General features: G+C 39.9%; 1 protein-coding gene across 2 annotated transcripts in view; it reads right to left on the bottom strand.

Annotated features, from left to right (window-relative positions):
- LOC145981856 (uncharacterized) overlaps positions 1-18,779 on the bottom strand; it is a 93,929-nt gene that overhangs the window by 54,135 nt on the left and 21,015 nt on the right. For both annotated transcript variants that reach the window (XM_083115306.1, XM_083115305.1), the window contains exon 4: positions 9,076-9,579. In XM_083115306.1, coding sequence (XP_082971432.1) covers positions 9,076-9,579 — 504 coding nt within the window. The remainder of the gene's footprint in view (positions 1-9,075; positions 9,580-18,779) is intronic.

Here is an 18,779-nt window from a genome sequence, read left to right as displayed (position 1 = left end):
GACAGGTATTGAAGAAAAGTAGTAAATATTTTATTTCTCCAATGACATAAAAAATATCGAAAAACTATAGACACCCGTTTCATCAGCCATAATGCACACGTTTGTACCAAGTAATGACATTTTCAACTTCTTACAAACTGCCGCTTATTTTCTCTCGTATTGAAATATCTGTCTTTAATTCTCTTTGATAAAGAAGCCTATTAGGGTGTGCCTAGGCACACCCAGCACACCCCGTAGCTATGCCTATGCATAGTAGTAACATAACAGAAAATGCGCTACTTTTAAAAGAGGACGAAGTACACGTGCAAACGTATTGAGAAAATCCATGTTTCTAAAACCTTGTGATCGATGTAATACACAGAGAGTTTCCCGTCTTCTCATTTAGCATTTCAACATTTTGTAAATCGTAGAATAATTTTAACAAAAACGTCGCATACTAAAGAAGAATTACTTGAATGAAAGAGTTAAGGAGAAATAATTTAACAAGATTTATTTATTTTACTTCACTTTTCTGCCATTTTTGGCTAATGGCGAAGGCTGTCGATGAGATTGGGGCAGTATGATATATTTTAATTCGTAAGCGCTATGTTTTTCATATTGTAACATATAAAACATTTCTGCTTCTAAATTGGCATACAAAAATGATTCTTTCACCTTTTTAAGGAGATTTTCAAATTTCAGACTGGTATTCAGATATTGAGATTAAGAAATGAAACTATCCGTAATTTTAGAGAATTTGTTAGGCTAAAGTTTTGCAACGAAGACTTTCAAATAAAGTGCATGCAAGGTATCAAATAATATGGCGCAAGTCGCCAACTTCTTTAAAATTAGATATTTTGATCCGTAATTAGTACACCACCTAGGTGCCTATTGAATTTGAATGAAACCAGTCTGAGCTTTACATATCTTTTCAGATCAATGGCCCTTCTCTCATGTTTCAGATTTGAGAGAAGAACCTAAAACTGAAGCAAAGAGGGGCGACACCCACACTCTGCCCCCCGCCCCTGTAGAAGTCTAAAATATCGATCATGCCAACTAAAACTAAACTAAACTCCTCCAAACGTAAAAATAAATCACCCGTGAACATAAGAATAAATGGTGTTATCTCTCTCTGATGTCTAAAACTAAGCCATCAGCCCTAAACATGACGCTTAAAACAAACAACAAAGTTTTAATAAATCTAAATGACCAAGAAATAAAAGTTCCTCCTTTTCCACGAGAGGAGGTGCTTCATACACTCTAGAGTTTGCAGCGTTAAAGCCAGAAAGCGCAGACAACAGATTGTGTATCGAGACGATACTTGTCTGTCTTGTCTTTTTCGGCCCTTTCACACAGAAAATATAAATTAGTAAAGATAACGTAAGGAGAGAAGCAAAACTTACGAGCCCTTTGATTCTATATTAGGCGACTAAGTGCAGTGCAGTGATTTTCCGAAGCTCTCAGTGTACTTTCTGCAAATGATTTACACGTATATACAGGGTGGTGCAAAAATCCATTTACAACGCGGAGGAGGTGAATCGCCAAGTGAAATGAAGACGAAAATGTAAATGGAAGTTTATCGAATGACGCACTGTGTCAGAGCTAGAGCATGCCAAAAACGTGTGAAAATGGACTTCACACCTCCATATGCCGACAAATAGTACTCATAAAGAAGATGCGGCATGATATCCCCAAAGAACACACACGTGGGCTAGCGAATGATGCACAATCGCGTGTCGAAAATGAATGCGGCAGGGATTCCCCACAAGAAGTGAGGGATTCCCGGGAATACGTATGTCCGACATGGAATACAGGTATCGAATGTGGGTACAAAGGGAAATGACGGAGGTCACAGTACATGAAGAACATTTCGCCAGGAAGTGTCCGAAAAGCAGGCTGCAGAAGGGGATTCCCAAGAGAAGAGGGGACACAGACAACATGTGCAAGAGGTGTACTATGATGACACACACGTACACAAGTAGTATCCAAGGCTGTACGTAGAAATGAAATACGTACGTACACGTGAGAAAACGACGAGCAAGTACTGATATCGGCTCGAAATACTACGACGGAAGATGTAATAGTACATAAAGCTCCGCTAGAGGCGGTCAGCGGGATGCTACCTGTCACGGTCCGCTATCGCTGGTATACGTACCTACAAACAACGCATCAGTGTACGCGACTAGCGATATGCCTGTCAGTTACGCGTGTTGTCGCAAGGTGTTCATCTTGAGGCGTGTGGTGAAATTGAGCACATTGCTAAAGTGACCGTTAGGAAGTATGTAGTGCGTACCATCTGTGTTGTCTGTAAGGGGTGGACACCTGTGTGGAGTGTTCAGTGCTGTAGTCGTGAATGGTACATCACAAGTTAGTTTTGTACGTATTCGTGTGCTCCTTTGTGATCTGACAATGGCGACATACACCACCATATGCCGATATGCATCTCGCTTACGGTGAGACACCAAAACAGCCATCAGGCAAGGCGTGTGTATCGCGAACGATTTCCAATTCGACACCTACCATCACATGTCCTGTTTCAACAGGTGGATGCTCGTTTACGTGAAACTGGATCTGTAAGACCTATGGTGTGGGATCGTGGCAGACCGTGCAGTGTGTGCAGTGTCCAATTTGAGGAGGAAGTGTTGGATAGGATACGGGAGACGCCAGGCACCAGCACCCGTGCCATTGCCCATGTGCAACACATGCACCATACCAATGTGTTACGCATGCTGCACGATGAGGGTATGCACCCATACAAAGTGCAGAGGATGCACCTGCAGCCGACGGACTTTCCCTTACTCCTTGATTTTTGTCAGTGGTATTTGCAACAAACCCTTGCAAACCCCAATTTTCCAAATGCAGTGTTGTGGACTGAGAAGAGAAGGCGTCTTCAATACCCATAATAGTCACGTGTGGGATGTGCAAAACCCGCATGCAATCATTGAGCGTCATTTTCAGTGACGGTTCGCAGTGAATGTGTGGTGTGGCATTGTCGGGAACAACCTGATAGGTCCGTACGTGTTGCCCAATACTTTGTCCGGTGGGAACTATTGTGTGTTCCTACGGGAAGTTCTACCTTAACTTACATGACGGTGCCCCTGCACATTTTGACCGCCGAGCCAGAGCTGTACTCAACAATACATACGGTGATAAATGGATTGGTAGGCGTAGACCTGTTCTGTGGGCACCTCGTTAACCCGACCTCACAATGCTAGATTTCTTCTTGTGGGGCGAAATGAAGAGGCTGGTCTACGAAAAACCCGTGGAAAGTGTGGAGGACCTTGTTGCTCGGTTACCCTCGCTGCTGGGATGATCACTGACATGCCCAACGTATTTGAGCATACCAGAGCGTCCCTGCTACGCCGATGCCGTCTGTGTGTAGATGTGGCTGGTGGACATTTTGAACAGCGTCTGTGATATGTATCGTATGTCATTTCCACAGCCAATAAATAATACTACAGTAGAGCGTCGATTATCCGAAGTAATTGGGGGACATGGGTGTTCGGAAAACTGGTTTGTTCGGATAATCGAACTGTACATGTTTATTTGCCAAAAAGAAGTACTGTACAGTAAATTTATTCATAAAAACAGGCATCTCTTTAAGTATTACAAAGTAACGTACAAAGGCAACTTTAGCAGGAATATATAGTATGTGGTACAGTTTATTAAACAAAAATATGTACATATTACATACGCATTTTGCATGAACAATACATACACCGACAGAAGTGTGCTGATTGTTGAAACACAGCGACTGGCGGCTTGGCCGGTCAGCAGCGCCTTATGAAGGCCCCATTAGAAGCAATGTTCCGCCAGCGGTGGCTCAGTGCAGCGACTACTGTGGGAAACTTGGTTTGGGAGTGAGGGGGATGATGGACGGTAGGGTGGGAGAGTAACAGGTGCAAGCGAGTACACAGTTCGGTTAAGCGGTCGTTCGGTTGACCGACGTTCGGATAATCGACGATCGGATAATCGACGCTCTACTGTACTTGTGTACGTCTGTGTCATCATACAGCTCATGCATGCACATGTCTGTCCTCCCTCTTCTCTGAGGAATCCCCTTCTGCAGCCTGCTTTTCGGACACTTCCTGGCAAAATGTTCATCATGTACTGTGACCTCCGTCATTTTCCTTTGTACCCCAATTCGATATCTGCATTCCATGTCGGACATACGTATTCCCGGTAATCCCTCACTTCTTGTGGGGAATCCCTGCAGCATTCATTTTCGACATGCGATTTGTGCATCATTCGCTAGCCCAGGTGTGTTTTCTTTGGGGATATCGTGCCGCATCTTCTTTATGAGTACTATTTGTCAGCATATGGAGGTGTTAAGTCCATTTTCACACGATTTCGGCATCCTCTAGCTCTGACACGGTGCGTCAATTCGACAAACTTCCATAAAATACAATGCATGGTACACCCTGCAGCTCTCCAAGGACAATATTCATCAGTTTCACCAGTGTTAGGAATCATGCTCAATCCATAGGGACATCTCAAATAGCGAAAGATTCCTCGTGAAGTGTTGAAAGCCGTGTATTGGCGTGAGTTTTCGTCCAATAAAAGCTGGCCAAAAGCGTTTACCAAATCTAATTTACAGAAATATATAGCCTTGCCTAATTTACTTAAAGATTCAAACATATCCGGGACTTCATTCCTAGATTTCTCTGTTACTGCGTTTGTCTTTCGAGGATCCAGGATCACCTTGTATTTATCCCCTTACTTGATTAACAACGGTGAATTAATGTAATTAGATTTGCAGGGCTCAATGAAACCCTCAGTTAACAGCTCATCAATACAGTTGTCCATTATTTCCTGGAGTTAAAATACGAAGCTTTGAATAGAATGGTGTCCTATCAGTTAGTTCTATTTTGAGCTGTAAAATGTGTGTAATGCCAGGTTTTTCAGAAAAGACTTTACTGTAGATGTTTAAAATATCTGCTAATTTCTTTTTTACTTCTGGTGAACATTCTGCCCGTTCAATCCCTGGAAACGGAGCGGCGGACACATGTGGTCAACTGTTGTCCCTCAGTTCCGGGCAATAGTAGAGGGCTTCTGAATACACTCTCTTTTGAATGTCCATAGAATGGGTTTCCATATCTTTGATTGTTGCGAATGTTCTGTTGTACAGGTGTGTTCTGAATTTAGGATGGGAAAATTTCAAAACATGCTGAATGACCTCGTCTTCTGTCCCCCATTTCTCCCTCATTGCAAGAAGAGACTGGTCTTGTGACTGGTAATTGTTCTGAATGATCCTTGCTATTTCCGAGTCGTAATCGACACTAAAGTATTCTTCCAGAAAGGCCTTCTCGAATTCCCTAAAAGTGCCGAATAGTCTCAAAAGTCTGAACCAATCTGCGGCGATTTCCTTCAACGAAAGCGCAAGATTCTATCTAAGAGAAAAGTATCCTAAATTTTCATGATTTCCTGATAATTGCATAATTCATACAAATAATCATGTAGACTTACATCGCCGACGTTTCCCTTAAAGATCGGAATGTTAATGTTGCTTCTTTCCAAGATTTTGTTAATTTTCTCCTCGCCCGTCCTTGCCGGATTTTCTTGCATAAGGTTTAGAGAAAGTCTCAAGTTCCCCAACAATATCTTCCTCAGCCCTTCCTTCCAAGTGCGCATTGCCGAGCAACTTGGCAATGAACTCCCTGTCTATTTGAATTGCCATTTTGTCTTCTGTTACTTTCTTTCTTGCTCGAAATCACAAAGGATAGATGGGCAGAACGTTCACCAGAAGTAAAAAAGAAATTAGCAGATATTTTAAACATCTACAGTAACGTCTTTTCTGAAAAACCTGGCGTTACACACATCTTACAGCTCAAATTAGAACTAACTGATAGGACACCATTCTATTCAAAGCTTTGTATTTTAACTCCAGGAAATAATGGACAACTGTATTGATGAGCTGTTAACTGAGGGTTTCATTGAGCCCTGCAAATCTAATTACATTAATTCACCGTTGTTAATCAAGTAAGGGGATAAATACAAGGTGATCCTGGATCCTCGAAAGACAAACGCAGTAACAGAGAAATCTAGGAATGAAGTCCCGGATATGTTTGAATCTTTAAGTAAATTAGGCAAGGCTATATATTTCTGTAAATTAGATTTGGTAAACGCTTTTGGCCAGCTTTTATTGGAAGAAAACTCGTGCCAATACATGGCTTTCAACACTTCACGAGGAATCTTTCGCTATTTGAGATGTCCCTATGGATTGAGCATGATTCCTAACACTGGTGAAACTGATGAATATTGTCCTTGGAGAGCTGCAGGGTGTATCATGCATTGCATTTTACAATGACATTTAGGTTTATGGAGAAACAGAGGAAGAATTGTTGCTCGCGCTGAAAGAGGTTTTGGAGAGAATGCACAAGACAAACTTAACACTTTCACCATCGAAGTCGCAACTTTTTACTTCAGAAGTGGATTATCTGGGTCTCAGAATTTCTCACAAGCAAGTGAAGTGCAACCCATCCAAGACTGAGTATTTGGACCAGATAAGGGCTCCGAAGAATGTGAAGCAACTCTAGAGCATCTTAGGATTCTTCGGATTTCTGAAAGGTCACATTAGCCACATGTCAGAGTTGACGAGTCCTCTCACTGACATGTTACGCAAGGAAGTTCGTTTTCGGTAGACGGATGTTCACGAAAGAGTGCCTGACCAAACTGAACGAAGCTGTAAAGAATAACGTTTCTCTGTACATTCCCATACTGAATGAGTCGTTCGTCATCTACAGCGATGCGAGCAATAACTGTGCCTGCGCCGGTTTCTTCCTAGGACAGAGGGACCAAGGAGGGAAACTGCATGTTGTATCCTTTGGAAGTATAAAGTTCTCACAGGCCCAGAAGAACTACAGCACAACCCACAAAGAATTCCTCGCTTTGCTCCTTGCAGTCGAGACTTTCGACAAGTACATCTGCCACGCTCCGGCAGTGGAAGTTTTTACGGACCACAGTGCGCCGACTATGATCTTCAGCACTAAAAACAAGAGCGCAAAGATGTCAAGGTGGACCGCTCGTCTCTCGCGCTACCCTCTGCTCATCAAATACGTGAAAGGAGAGCTAAATCTGGTAGACTTTCTATCGAGAAATGAAATATGCAACACTCATCCGTCTGAGTACGACGGGTTGCCCGCAGCGCAGGAAACATTCTTCCTGGAAGATGAAAATGATGAATGTTACGTAAAATTCGAGATGGAAGATGGAGTTGTGACCGATTCGTCAGATATTGCACAGAAACCAGTTGCCGATCTCAGTGCTTTGTGCACTATACAAAGCGCGAAGCAAACAAAGAAGAAACGACGAGAAAATTTGCTTCGGGGTATCAAACTACCCAAAGTTCGTCTCTCTAAAAGTGAAAAGATGCAGGGCTTTTCATTGTTGCCTTTCTCCATGGCTGAGGGGAATGAAGACCACGAACCGCTGGATCCGAGCAGGCTTGTGGAAACCACTTCAATCATTTCTGAGCAAATATAAGATAAATTCCTTGCAGAGTTAGCGAAGACTGTTAGAAACGAGGAGATGGAAGGAACGAAGAAGTACATTAATTTTTCTACATAGACGTGGAAAATTGCAACTTTCATTAATCCAAATCTCATTGAATTTATACATATTTATAAATGCCCTGATGCTTTTCACAGTTTAGTTTTTATTTTTATCGAAGAAGGAAAGGAAAAAAAGCTGCGTGGAAAATAAAGAGAGGGAAATGAACAGAAAATGTTTCAAACACGTTAGTCATTGATTTTTTGTTGTATCAAACCGAGCAAATGCCTCTGTGTGACATAAAAATCCTGAAAAAACTTAAAATATATATAAAAACCTAAAGAAAGGTTTGATTTAGGTGCATAAATCTAAAATAGGTTCTAGCAAGCAAAATATGTTATTTCAGGCACTATAAAACTTCATCAGTTGTTGGGTTTTTTAATGAAACGCTGAAGTAACTTGTTATTTCTTATTTACCTGCAAAGGAAAAAAATAAGTTAAAAACCTAAAATCCGAAGTCTACTTATAACGCATCTCTGCATCCTAAAAACAATGATAAATGTTCATATGAAACACAATCTTCCCAACCCACTAAGTATTTCAACTTTCGAAGAATAATGTCACTCATTACATCATAACTGATACCACATAAAATCACTAATTTCTCGGTTATAACACATTTTGCGAGCTAAAAATTGCAATAGACATTCACATGAGACACAATCTTCATCAACCATAACCATTGCACCTGCCAAAAATGAAAGTTAAAGGAAGAAAAAGGAAATAATAAAAAAAATGTTTTTTGGCATGTAGCCACTACAATAGACCAAAGTGAATGAAAAAATGTAGCATGTGGCAGTAGTACATGCTACAAGAATGCAAAGTTTCATTGAAAATAGGCAGATACTTCTTGGGGAGAAAATAATCACAATGCGTGAGAGAGGTAATGTTGCCAGCTTACAGGAAAGATTATCAGAATTTTGCTTCTAGCGTTGGCCCTATGGACACTGGATGATCCAAATATAGAATGAAGCACAACAAAATATCATTCTCTGAAGATTTGTAATGCCTCCCTCCCTCCCCGCAACTTGAAAAATGGAAATTATGCAACACTTCAGGAAGTCATAATTTTGTAGAAATTTTGAAACTTGAGCATTTCCTCCTCGACCCCAAATTGTCGCACGTTGTGAAAGTGTTATTTTCTTCTCGTTATTGTAATACATGTAAAAGGGAAATATATATCAGCAAAAAGCCATAGTGAAGGAGTTACAGCCCATTTGATATGATCTGTCCCAGAATACCCAGAGGGAACCAACGGTCTTTTTCAACCTTTGTTAATAATAGTGGCAAAGAATATATTGTTTTTTTAATTTGAGTATGTCATGCCATGACATGTATACAGATCAACAAACAAGAGAGGACTAAAATATCATGTGTAGTTTTCAAGAAATGGCACATTAATCCCTGCCACATTTTCCTTGGAAGCCAGTTTCCTATTTGTCCACCAAAGGTTAAGCATACCCTATACTTCTGAAACACCCTCTTATGTTATCATTCCAAACAGGACTATTAACACTGCTACATTGCAATGTAGAGATTGCTGCTTACCTGGTATTATCATCTTCATCTTCATCTTCTACTGGGTGGTTCAAATTCGTTATAATTTGCTCTTCTGTTTTAATACTTGGGATTTCTTCAGCAACTATCCCCTCTTCCACATATTCTCTTTTCACAAATAACATTTCATTGTGTTCTCCTATGTCAAATTTACTTTCCTCATATTCGAGAGTATTTTCCACTTCATTGGGTTCAGATTTGCAGACAACTGAGTGTTCCACCACATCTAAGTTTCTAGTTATATCAGGCTTTGATTCTAATATCATCATGGAACCAACATCATCCAATTCATTTTCACAAACGTTACCCACTTCACTTATGCTGTATTTGTGCAATGATGTATCCTTGTTGTTTATATCTTCTGCTCTTGAGGAAGAACTAGATTCTGGCAATTCCGATACAGAGTTGAATTTTTCAATTTGAATTTTCTGTGATGTGATAGTAGCAATCTCCCTCTCACATTTCAATTCTGCACTGCCACTTGATACATTGTCACTGAAATAACCAGACATGAAAATATAGTAATTAGAAATAATCGTTATCAATACATACAACACACATTTACTCTTAAAGTTACCGAGAACACATTTATTAGGTGGTATTAGAGAAGAAAGGAGAGGTACTATAGAATAATGAATTTAAAGGTATATCTAGATGTCTGCCATATTGAAACCAACGTGATAATTTTAAATGGGAAGGGGGTCATGCGACACATCAATGTGGGCTAGAATTTCCCTGGGAAACCAACTGTGATGTTCGTTTGCACCTAACTTTAATTGTTGCAGAGATAACGGTACCACAAAATTTATAACACATTCTCAATATGGCATCCCTGTTGCAGATCACACACGTGTAAACGTCTCTCCCATGATCTTATCAATTTCTGCAGGACCTCAGGAGAGATTGCAGGAAAGGCAACAACAATGCACGCAATAGGCCACATCCCTGATTTTCGTAGCCATGGTTTTCAGATGTCCCCAGAGATAAAAGTCCAATGCTGTCAGGTCAGTTGAGCGTTCTGGCATTTCAACAGCCCCTCGGCAACCAATCCACTGGTGAGGGAATTGTGGATCCAGGTACTGACGGACCATCATCCCATAGTGTGGTGGGGCACCATCTTGCTAAAACTATTCAGGATAGCTCCCATCCTCGGACAGCAAAGATGGTAAGATCTCCCCCCATAGCAGAAGCAAGTACCGCTCTGCATTTAAGTTGCCCTCAATGAAAAATGGACCAACAAAGACCCACCTCCCGTCACCTTGCTGGGATCTGTCCAATGTGGATTATCGGATAACCAGTACTGCAGATTTTGCTTATTTATCTCCTCCGACACATAAAAATTAGCCTCATCACTGAAAAGAATCTTGCTACCGAGGGCTGGTCATGTTGCAGTTGTCCTAGGGCCCACTCACAAAACTCCAAACCTCTCCTGAGGTTCTGCAGAATGTGGTAAGGTCATGGGAGTGACATTTGCACATGTGTGTTGCGCAACAGAGATGCCATATTGAGCATGTGTTATAACTTTTGTGGTACTGTTACCTCTGCAACAATTAGGTGCAAACAAATGTCACAGTTGATTTCCTGGTGAAATTCTAGCTCACATTGATGTATCGCATGACCCCCTTTCATTTAAAATATTATGTTGGTTTGACGATGGCTGCCGACCATGCGGGTGGCGTCAATGTGGTCCGCCCTTGGCCTGGCAACGATTGGTCGTCACCATTTCTATGTTGTGTGCTGCAGTAGCCTTGTACCGAGTGTGTTAAGAGACTTATTGAGCCACCCTGTATATTCCATCCTTCCTCAATGGAAATACACATGATGGCTGTATATTTCCCATCCATCCACTAAAGGTTAATACTATCCCTTTCCATTACATAATTATGAAATATAAAAAAACAGCATGCTTTTAGATAAATCTCAAGTTTTTTAAGAATATGATAAGTAGGTATCTTTTAGATACATGATTGATGTAGATCTCTCTGTCATCATTCATGACATGTCATCGACAGCCTCAACAAGTATCTGGAGAGATTCCACCATCACTGCATGAAGAGAATTTGTGGAAACTTAGGACAGCACACCAACAGTGAAGTATAGGAGGACAGCACACCAACAGTGAAGTAGAGAAGCGAATGATAAAGACAGGCCATGAGAAACAATTGCAAGAACTTCAATATCTGCTACATATTAGATCGCAAACATCTAAGTGAATCTTCTTGAACGGAACTTCTTCCGCTTCGGAATGCTGCAATGTGTGTTGCCTAGTGCCAGGATGACGTTTAGCTATTTGGCACGACACACACTTTTTCACTTGATCGTACACGTATCGTTTCATATTTGGTATGTAATATCGAGATACAACGTGCCTGTATGTTTTATCTGCTCCCTGATGAGCGTTCATGTTCTGATTAGCATGCACAAGATCGAACACTTCTTTACGATTCGCTTTGGGTAATCAAATCTGTTTCTTGTAACCGTTTGCGAATCTGGTAAGCCCATGGAGCAGACAGTTCTCAAGAGTGAAAGAATACACTGTTTTTTTCATACTTAGGGTTAGCTGAGGGGTCATCTTCTAATATTTTAATTATGGTGCCAAAGTAGGGGTCTTGTTTTTGTGCAGAAGCCATGTCAAAAGACTCTGCTTGGATGGAAAATACCTGATGCGCCATGTCTTCACTATCAGAATCAACTTCATCATCGCAATTAGCCATATTCACAGGTTGGCGACTTAAGCAGTCTGCCAGTGCATAATTAGCCAACGAAATATGTTGAATATAGGAGTCGAATTCTTGGAAAAAAATTGCCTTCCTCACTAACAAATAATTTTTGGCTTTGGTTGTTTTGAAATAAGAAAGCGCACGATTGTCTGTAAAAACCGTGAATTTAGAGTTTGAGAAAATACCTAAAAGTCTTTAGTACATATTGCGCTGCTGTGATCTCAAGTGTGAAAACGTCATATTTCTTCTCAGTGTCGGTAAGACAGCGACTACAGTATGCTATTACAGAACGCGTACCGTATTTTTCTTCCTGAAGGAGGGCCACAGCAATGCCCACGTACGAGGCATCCACGAATGCAAAGGTTTTCTTCCGTGAATCGTAACTTATTAAAAGCTTCTTGGTGAATTTTGGTCCATTGAAACTTGACCAGGGTAGCTACAAACAAGCAGAAATGAAATTCCCTGACTTTTCCAGGTTTTCCAGGACAAAATTTACATTTTCCCCTGACAATTACAAACTAAACTAAATCTATGTTTTCGCAAGTGGAAATAATAAACTCATACAGATCCAGGTATGGATTTGCTAAGTACCAATATTATCTTCTATGAAATTGACTTCATTTCTCATTTCTCTATGATTTGATTCAAACTGCAAAATAGTGAATTTCGAAAAATATTACAATTCACAAGCTAGGGAAGGATTACGAAATTTTATCATACGCAGTAAGTTTAAAATAAAATACTTGATTATTTTTAAAGTTACGACTAAATGAGATTAGAGTGAAGAGTGATTGATTAAGAAATACATTTTGTAATTTATTAATCTCCTTAGCCATTCTCGGTATTATATGTTGATATTTCGACAGGTTTGGAACCCTCTGCTTGCAATAACCATGAGTGCAGACTCATTTTTCGATGCATAAAGCTACTTCTCTTCTCTGTAAAGCAAACAACTTAATTCTTGCATATAAGTGAAACAATTGAATTGTACAAAAGAAGGTGTCATATTTCCTTACATTATCAATGGGATGTCTGCTTCAGTACAGTAAAGTAGTGTAAAAAATGACAACATGCAGTTATACCATTATTGCTGACGAAAAGGGTATGTAGGTATTAGAAATTTGACGCAAGCAATTTATAGAATTGCATTGTATAGGTACCTGATTTAGCTAACCAAACATTAAAACAGGAAAACACTGTTCGTAAGAGCTTCTGAAAGTTCATATACGAGGGGCATCCTGAAAAAAGCTCCAATGGTGCCTGTACGCAGCCCTGGCCTTGCATATACAGACTTTCATCTCTTTGTTTAACTGAAGAGGTTTCTGGCAGGACAAGGATTTGACAGCTACACTGCAGTAGAGATAGTTCCAGTCTTTGCTGTCAGACACATATGCCACGGTCATTCAAAATTTAGTGCTATGCTACGACAAATGCCAGAACAATGGTGGTGATTATGCCGAAAATTAGGTTAGGAGTCACTGTTACTAATGCAATAAATTATTACTGATATTTTTGTTTTATTTATGCCTAATTGGTAGGAACCTTGATTTTTTGTATATTTGTTCAAATTGGTGAATTTATTTTATTATTATTTATTTATTTCTATTCAAAGTTATTTTTCCCAAAATTCACATTTTAATTTTAGGGCATTTTCTGGAAAATACCTGAAATTATATCTTCATGGTGTTTTTAAACTACTGTTTCAAATTGTAAGTCACATGGCCTACGCCTCTTTGTGAGAGTTTGATATCTTGGAAGTTATTTTGGGAAAGTTTCTTTCCACAATCCCTTTTTAATTTTAAGGTAAGGGTTTTAGAGAAGGGAATTTTCCCCATATATACTGAAGGGTGCATAATGACCATAAATGGCAACACACCCACAAATTTTAAATCAAGCAATCTCAAGTGAGAGAAGCCAATATATTATGGCACCAAAAATTGGCATCATCTTTTTTTGGATTGTTAGTGTTACGTTTCCCAAAATTTGCATCTTTGTTTTAGAACATTTTTCTGCCAAATATACCAAAACTTATACTTCATACTTCCATTGTGCTTTTAAACTATTATTTTAAATTGTAGGTCACATGGTCTATGTATTTTCGTGACAGTTTGATATATTGGAACAGATTTTTGAGGAAGTAAAAGTAAAGTGTTCCCCTGTGCTTAGCACCAAGCCATGAAGGCATCTAGGGGGTGTGGAGTTAGGGCTCCACACTTTCTTGATCACAGCAGAAGGTGGGGGCGATGTGAACAGCACCACACTCCTGGCTACCTTTACCCCCCCCCCCCAAAGTTTCCTCCAGGTACCCACAAGATACAATTCTGGGATGGGGCCGGAGGAGTTTGAACAGGTGGAAAATATCCTGGTTCTCCCCTGCAGGGGATCGACCCCGGGTCTCTCGCATGGTAGTCATATGCCCTAATGACTGAGCTTTATTATTTCTCGCTCGACAAATGACGATGGTGCGCACTTAGCTTGGTAATTCAAAACACATCTCGCACAACAAATACTGAAGATGCAGCTCCCATGTGACGGTAGATACGCACTCAATCTCCTGTTAGAACCCTGTCACGTTGCTCTGTGATGCAAATTGTTTTGATAGAAGCTGAAAAAATCGTGGGAAATACATGATTTAATGTGGATGTTGGAATTATTCCATATATAACAAGCATTATACTTTACTCTTGAATAAAATTTCGGAAAAAATGCATGTTCTATGTACACAGTATGGCACATTTTGTTTCTTTAAGCCTAGAAAAGACAAGAATGTTGGATTTCACTGAATTTTTCTTTGTTTTAGGACATTTTTTAAAAAAAAATTGCTAAAAACGCCAACAATTCGGATTTTCTGCTAAATGTGCATTATTTCGATATTTCGAACGGGCAAAAAATGTGTCCAGACATCACTGCACATTCATAAACACAACTTCGCAAGAATTGACATTTTTCTCTGTTTTCGCGTGTGCAAAAAATCAAGGACCCTACGAATTAGAAATTACTTTTTGGGCACCCCTCGTATAAATCAGTAGATGAAAAGTGAAAATGTAGCAGGGCTGGCAGAGGAAAGTCAATTCCTTAAGAAGTGATATGCTTTTATAATTCAATGATTTGAGTAAATATGATATTAAAATATTTACGTATTTATTATTAGTAGGTACGCCTAGGCCCTTCATGGGCTGTTGCGCGACGGATTATTATTATTATTATTAGTATTTAATTTCATAATATTGGACATTAAATTCGCTCAGTGAGAGATTAATGACCCTCTCTCACGAGTTTAAACAGACAGGACAGAGAGTGGCGTTAATTTCATTGCCATACTAGTGCTGCAGTAAATTTGAGGTTGGGAGCATGCACTTGCCAAATTTTTATAACGTTCACCAATGCAGATTTATGTTTCACTTTTTGATGATAGTATTCAATATATATCCCGTTTTGTTGGATTCTTCTTGGTATCTAAGAATAGTGCAATGTCATTGTAAATGTTTGTTAACTTGTGCGAAACCAGTAAGTAATACATCAGGATGATGAAAGAAAACCTTCGTAATCACTGCTACATTAAATAAGGTGAAGTGAGCCAGAAGAGTAATAAAATTCCAGCAGCATATTTGCAGTCTAAAGCTCTTCTTGTTTATGCATGCGATTTTTGTTGGATGTTGCAGTCCGAAGACATCCAAGAAAATTTAATTCCATAAGAGTGCCATACATGCAATTTCTGTTGCATGTTGTAGTGAGATACTTTGTCGGGTGGCAATATTCGACAAAAATCGTATGTATCAATGGAGCCTATTTGTTTCCATGTTCCTTCAGTTTGCCCAACAAAATGCCTGACTACGACGTCCGACAACTATCGGACGGTGCCACCTGCTCCCATCCCCTCCATCTGTTGACAGTTCTGCCCCGTTACTACTCCCATACGCACAAGAAAAAAAATATAATTCAATGCATTTTCCACGTAATATTTAGAGGCTTAACACATTTTTCTGCCCCACCGGAAATTTCTCTCTCTCCTCCTGTGATCACTGGTTTCTGGCGCCATGGTTGTGTTGTGCATAAAAGGGGCTTAAAAGTTGAAGCCGAAACTTAGCAACAAGGTTTTCTGTTCCCGTGCAGAGTTCCATAACGATATCTTAAAAATAAAGTCAATCAAGACAAAAATCCCTGACTTTTTTTGACACCTCAAATTCCCTGACTTTTCCCGGTTTTCCAGGTCTGTCGCCACCCTGTTGACATTCTTTTTCAGCAAGCGAAATAAACATTCCGTGGGGACATGGAAACCAGATAAGAACTTCCATATGAAGTTAATAAGCCCGAGGAAGCTGTTTAGAATCTTTTTCGATTTCAGTTGGGGGAAATCTGTAATTGCCTTGAAAATGTGATCCGATATTCGGGTGCCTTTTTAAGAGACAAGGTACCCTAAGGTGGGGACCTCATTATACTAATATTACCTTTTACTATGTGCCTCCACAAGGTATCGAACCCGGGACCCCTTGATTACAAGGCGATGCTACCACTGTGCTATCGGGGAAGCCCAAACTGTGATTAGATAATGGCAGAACGTTTAAATTTGTAATTTTCCAAAATGTAAGAAGTTTTATCTTGACTTAATTCCTGTTGTTCCCTGTGGAACATAGGGCATCAACAAAGCATCTCCACCTGGTCATACTGATGGCTATTCTCTTCACTGCATTCCAGCTCTTTCCTTCCTCCAAGGCCTCAGTGTGAACAGATTTTCGCCACGTCTGTCTAGGCCTCCCTTTTCCTTCTTCCCTGCGGGTTCCAGTCTAGTGCCTCTCTCTCGACAGCCTCATTTTCATTCCTTCCTCCAATTCCATTTTTGCCGCTTTATTTGTATGGACACCTCGGGTTCTCCAGATTTTCTTGGTTTTGAATCACTTCTGGCCAAAAGATATTCAATTTTTTCTTAGGCAGCGATTGATGAAGGTCTGTAGTTTAGAGGTAATAGTTTTTGTTACCTTCCATGTCTCATACCCATATAACAGTACAGACTTAACATTACTTCCAAAAATACAAAGTTTGGTCTTCATAGATATCTTCTTGTTTTACCATACTGGATAGAGCCTCACAAAGGTACCATTTGCTTTTTGGATACGTTGAGAAACATCCTGTGCAGCCCCTCCATCTTTTGTCACCACACTACCCAGGTAAGTAAAGCTATCCACATTTTCAATAATCTCTTCACCAATATTAAACGGGTCTGTTTTTGTGGAGTTAATCCTCAGTGCTTTGGTCTTCTTGGAGTTAATCACAAGTCCTACTTTCTTTGCACTTTCTATCAGATCTGCTAGTTTTGTTTGCATATCACCATGTGCTTCAGACAAGAAATCGTCTGCAAAATCAAGGTCTTCTAGTCTGTTATTCAATCCCCATTGGATACCACGTCTTTTCCCTCCTATTACATTTCGCATCACTGCATCGATCACAATCAGGAACATTGTAGGTGATAATATACAACCTTGCCTCACTCCACACTGCACATCTATTGGCTCAGATACACAGCCTACACGATAAGTTTCTCGGATAAGATCAATAATTTTTGTGGGCACTCCACATCGTTTCACTTTCTTCCACATTGCATTTCTGTTGACCAAGTCAAATGCTTTCTTGAAGTCAACGAAAACTGTATAGAGACAAGATGACCATTCTATACATTGCTCCAAAATTATCCGCAAGGTGTTAATTTGATCAATACAAGAGCGATTTGGTCGAAACCCTGTCTGTTCTCTTCCGAGTCTCAAGTTAACATGTTCCTTAATTCTGTTTAGGATAACTCTAGTGAAGATCTTACTCGGAATGGAGAGAAGTGCTATACCTCTCCAGTTGTCACACTTTGATGTATCTTCTTTTTTCGGTAGCTTCAGCAACAGGCCACTCCTCCAGTCTTTAGGCATCACTTCCTCTATTCATATCTTCTCAAATAAGGGCTGTTTGGGTGTTTATGTCACTTTTCACCACTTCCGGTGGTATGTTGTAGACACCAGCTGCTTTACAATTACATACCTCTTTCAGAGCCTGTTTAATCTCTCCTACTGTTGGAACATTCGTCCTAATTCTTACACTGGGGTCATTATCATCTTCCTCTTCCACCTGGTCTATCTGAGCATCCACAGAACAATTAAGGGTTGCAGAGAAGTGCTCCTTCCAATTTCAGTTGGTCCTCAGTATTCGTAAGGAGGGTACCATCTTTACTTCTCACTGGTCGATTTCTCTGCATCTGTTTCCTTGACAGAACTTTTGTGATGTTGTATAGTTCTTTAAGATTCCTCTTTTTTTGCTGCTCCCTCCGCCTGCTGAGACAGATTGTCTACCCAATTTCTTTGATCCCTACGAGCACTACTCTTTATTTCTCGATCCTTATCTGTATATTTTGTTTGCAATTCTGCCTTCCTTGCCCTTGTCCTGCTTGAGTTCATTGCCTCCTTAACTATTTTTCACTCATTAATTTTTTCCCAGGTCTGCAGAGACATCCAATCTTTTTTCCTCTTATCCTTAAAGCCCAGAACCTTTTCACTTACTTCTGCGAAAGCAGATCGGATTTTTGTCCATTTTCTTTCAATGGTTTCATTCTGCTCACTTTCATTGGTAAATACTTGGAACCGATTTCTCAGTTCAATCCTGAAGGTTTCCTGGAGATTCTTATCCTTCAACTTACAAACATCATACCGCTTCCTTGTCTGTTCCATTCTCTTCTTCTGAGCTTGAATTTTCATTTTAAAGTTAGCTACTACAAAATGATGATCACTCCCAATGTCTGCACCTCTTGTTTCTTACAACCTGTAGCGAACGTCGCCACCTCCGTCCAATTGCCACGTGGTCAAGAAGTTTTATCAACGTTAAAGAAATAATTATTAACTCAAATGAATATGTAAACTTTCTTTGTAAAATACTCAAAGCAGAACTATGTATATTCCAAATATTTATCTGTTATAATTCAGAACATTGTATCAAAAAATT

Source organism: Lepisma saccharinum, chromosome 30 (genome assembly GCF_977018435.1).
Source record: "Lepisma saccharinum chromosome 30, izLepSacc3.1, whole genome shotgun sequence".
NCBI lineage: Eukaryota > Metazoa > Arthropoda > Insecta > Zygentoma > Lepismatidae > Lepisma > Lepisma saccharinum.
This window is presented reverse-complemented; position numbering and strand designations above follow the sequence as displayed.